At 46.6% G+C, this 2882-nt stretch overlaps 1 protein-coding gene across 1 annotated transcript; it reads right to left on the minus strand.

Annotated features, from left to right (window-relative positions):
• Nucleotides 1–1662: 1662 nt before the first annotated feature.
• LOC147574839 (interferon omega-1-like) lies at nucleotides 1663–2496 on the minus strand. The gene has a single exon (XM_086684684.1). The coding sequence runs from the start codon at nucleotides 2464–2466 to the stop codon at nucleotides 1876–1878; it is 591 nt and encodes a 196-aa protein (XP_086540810.1). The 5' UTR covers nucleotides 2467–2496; the 3' UTR covers nucleotides 1663–1875.
• Between the last annotated feature and the right edge of the window lie 386 nt (nucleotides 2497–2882).

Consider the following 2882-nt stretch of genomic DNA (forward strand, 5'->3'; position numbering starts at 1 on the left):
GACTCTGACCCTTCTTCCCTGTGGGGGTCTCTCCCCCCATGTGTTATCGTCCCCATGTGTCCTTCCAGCTGGACTGGCCACGCCACCTCTGTGCCCCTGGCAGACTACCCTCTGCTTGACCTCCAAATGCTGAGGGTCTGCAGGACTACATTTAGGTCTCTTCTCATTGCCCACTCTACTTAGAAGTGACCATATCCAGCTAATTTTTTCATGGCACTCGGGTTCAGGTGCACACTGGAACACTAAAGAGCGGAAAGAGAGCCAACTTGTTAGAATGTGGTTCAGTTCAAAAGACCTCACAGGTTGGAGGATGGGACAAGATCTATCCCTGCAAACTAGGCATTACGTGAGCATCCTCACCAAGCTGGAGGAATCCAGCTGCCTCCCAGGGTGAATACCGGTTGTCCTGATGGTGATACATTCACCTAGCTTATGATGCCCACTGACGTACCCTGGGTCGAACTCCTGGAAAGAGTTAAGGATGGAGTAGTTTGTTCTTGTATGCTACCCAAAAGCCTCCAGAGTTAACAGGTATGATTTACCCATAACCTGCTTATTTCCTTAGAGGCCCAGCACCTTGTCTGGAGCCCAAGAATGATTTGAGGGACCCTCAGCCTTTCTCTGCTCAGCTCCAGTCTGAAATCAGAGGTCTGAAGAGAGAATAAGGCATGTATGTAATGGGAATCCAGTTCTTCAAGGATATCAAAAGGGAATTTTCAAGTCATATTTTTGTACAACCTAGCTGTTGCAATTAACATACAATTGTTTCAGCCTTTCTAAATCAAAGTTTAACCTTCAAAAAAAAAAAAAAAAAGAGTGACCATATCCAGGGGTGCTGGGTGGCTCAGTTGCTTGAGGATCCGACTCTTGATTTTGGCTTAGCTCATGATCCCAGGGTCATGGGAACAAGCCTCGCATCAGGCTCCACACTGAGCATGGAGCCCACATAAGATTCTCTCTCTCTCTCTCTCTCTCTCTCTCTCTCAAAGACAAAAATTACCACATCCATTCCCATGTGCTCATTCCCAATTATGTAATAAAGAATCTCAAATTAATACCACCCCCGCATAGCATTTGTTGTTCATTGCTGACCCCTATGCCCAACAGCCAGCAAGACTTCTGCAATTATGTATTTCCCAAGTGCTCTAGAAAGAGTATCCATCTTCCCCCGTCTCAAAATTATTGTATGTAAAGCTTCTATGTAAGAATAACATTTTCCTTTACATCATTTTGTGTTTTTTAATATAATTAAAAATTTAAAAATATTTATCCTCTTTTAATGCCTCTTTCCCTGTGAGACTAAAACTTTTGACACAGAAGTTGCCATGTTCGATTTACTCGGCTGTGCTTTGTGAAGGTGATTCTGCATCTGCCGTCTTGATGTCCTGTTTACATATGACATGAACTGAAAGGATGAGTAAGTAGATGAATACTACCATCCATTCTTCCATTTGGTTTAGAACAACCAAGATTTGGATTTAGGGTTTAAGAATAAAGAGACTCAAGAAATTGTCTTTCATAAGAATTCAATAAGACAAAATACATATTTAATAAAATGAAAAGGTGAATATGATTTATCAATTTTAATACAGTGTAAGGGAAATATCTTTTATATCAAAATATAAATATAAATAGGATAAGCTACAAGAATAAATAAATAATAAATAAATAACATCAGGGCAATCATCTCTTAAGGACTGATGATCCTGACGCCGGATTTTTTTTTTTTTTTTACATATTCTTGCTTAATACTACTCACAAAATATTTGTGGAATTAAAGTCAATAAATTTTGTGATGAAGGCTGCAGTGAGAGTCTCTTGAGGTGAGCAGACATCGTGCAGGGTGATGTGGCACGTCAGGCAGTGAGAATCACTTCAAGGTGACCCCAGGTCTCCATCCTTGATGGCCAAGCTGTCTTGCAAGGTTACCGAGGAGGACAAGGCTCTCATGATTTCCAGCCTGACAATTTCCCAGGCGCAGTCACTGTATCCCTCGTCCTCCAGGTAGACGCGGATGTCCTGGAAGTACCTCTTGATGGCCAGGACAGGGCCGTGCATCCCCGGGGCGCGCTCTCCCTCGCCCGTGGCCTGCAGCAAGCAGGCGTCCAGGGCTTCCAGCTGCCGGTGGAGGCCAGAGCGGAGTCCGTGCAGCGGCGCGGGGCTCCAGGCCGCCGAGGAGCGCTCCGTGTGCAACAGGTTGAAGGTCTGCTGGAGCAGCTCCCGCAGGACGGCGGCGGCGGCCTGGGCCTCCCGGAGCTGGCCGCCCTCCAGCATCTCCCGGGGGAAGCGGAAGTCTTTTCTGGCCCGCAGGCACAAGAAAGGGGACAGTCTCCGCATCTGGCCCAGGAGCACCAAGTTGTCCCTGCTAACCTGCGCGTGGCTCCCAGGCAGGGCACAGCCCAGAGAGCCTCCAGGGCGGCAGGTGAGCAGCGCCAGGGCGGTCAGCAGAGGGCGCAGGAGAGCCATGGGGGAGCCGAGGGGACTGCTGGCCGGGCTGAGCTGGGCGGCTGGGGGACCTCGGGGCCGAGGTTCTCTGAGGACCAACTCGAAGCATGGCTCTTAAATAGGCAACGCGGACAATTTCATTTTCTGAACATCCTCTCCACTTCTACTTCCTTTTTTTTGTTTTCATTTATGCATTCTCCTTATTGTGTAAGAAGATGTCATCAATCTAAAATACTACGTTGGCAATGGAAGCTTTATTTCCCGATAAACTTCTGATATGTCCATCCCAATGGACACTTATCAACCAAACGAGAAACGTCTTTGTCCTAAAGACTGGAGTGATGTAGGCATGTAGGTACTCATACACACACCTGCTCACATATATGTTTTCATATATGAACATTGCTCTTTGTGTTAGAAAGAAACTTTGGCCTTGA

The sequence above is a fragment of the Puma concolor genome, chromosome D4, assembly GCF_028749965.1.
Source record: "Puma concolor isolate L17-30 chromosome D4, mPumCon1.1.hap2, whole genome shotgun sequence".
Taxonomy (NCBI): Eukaryota; Metazoa; Chordata; class Mammalia; order Carnivora; family Felidae; genus Puma; species Puma concolor.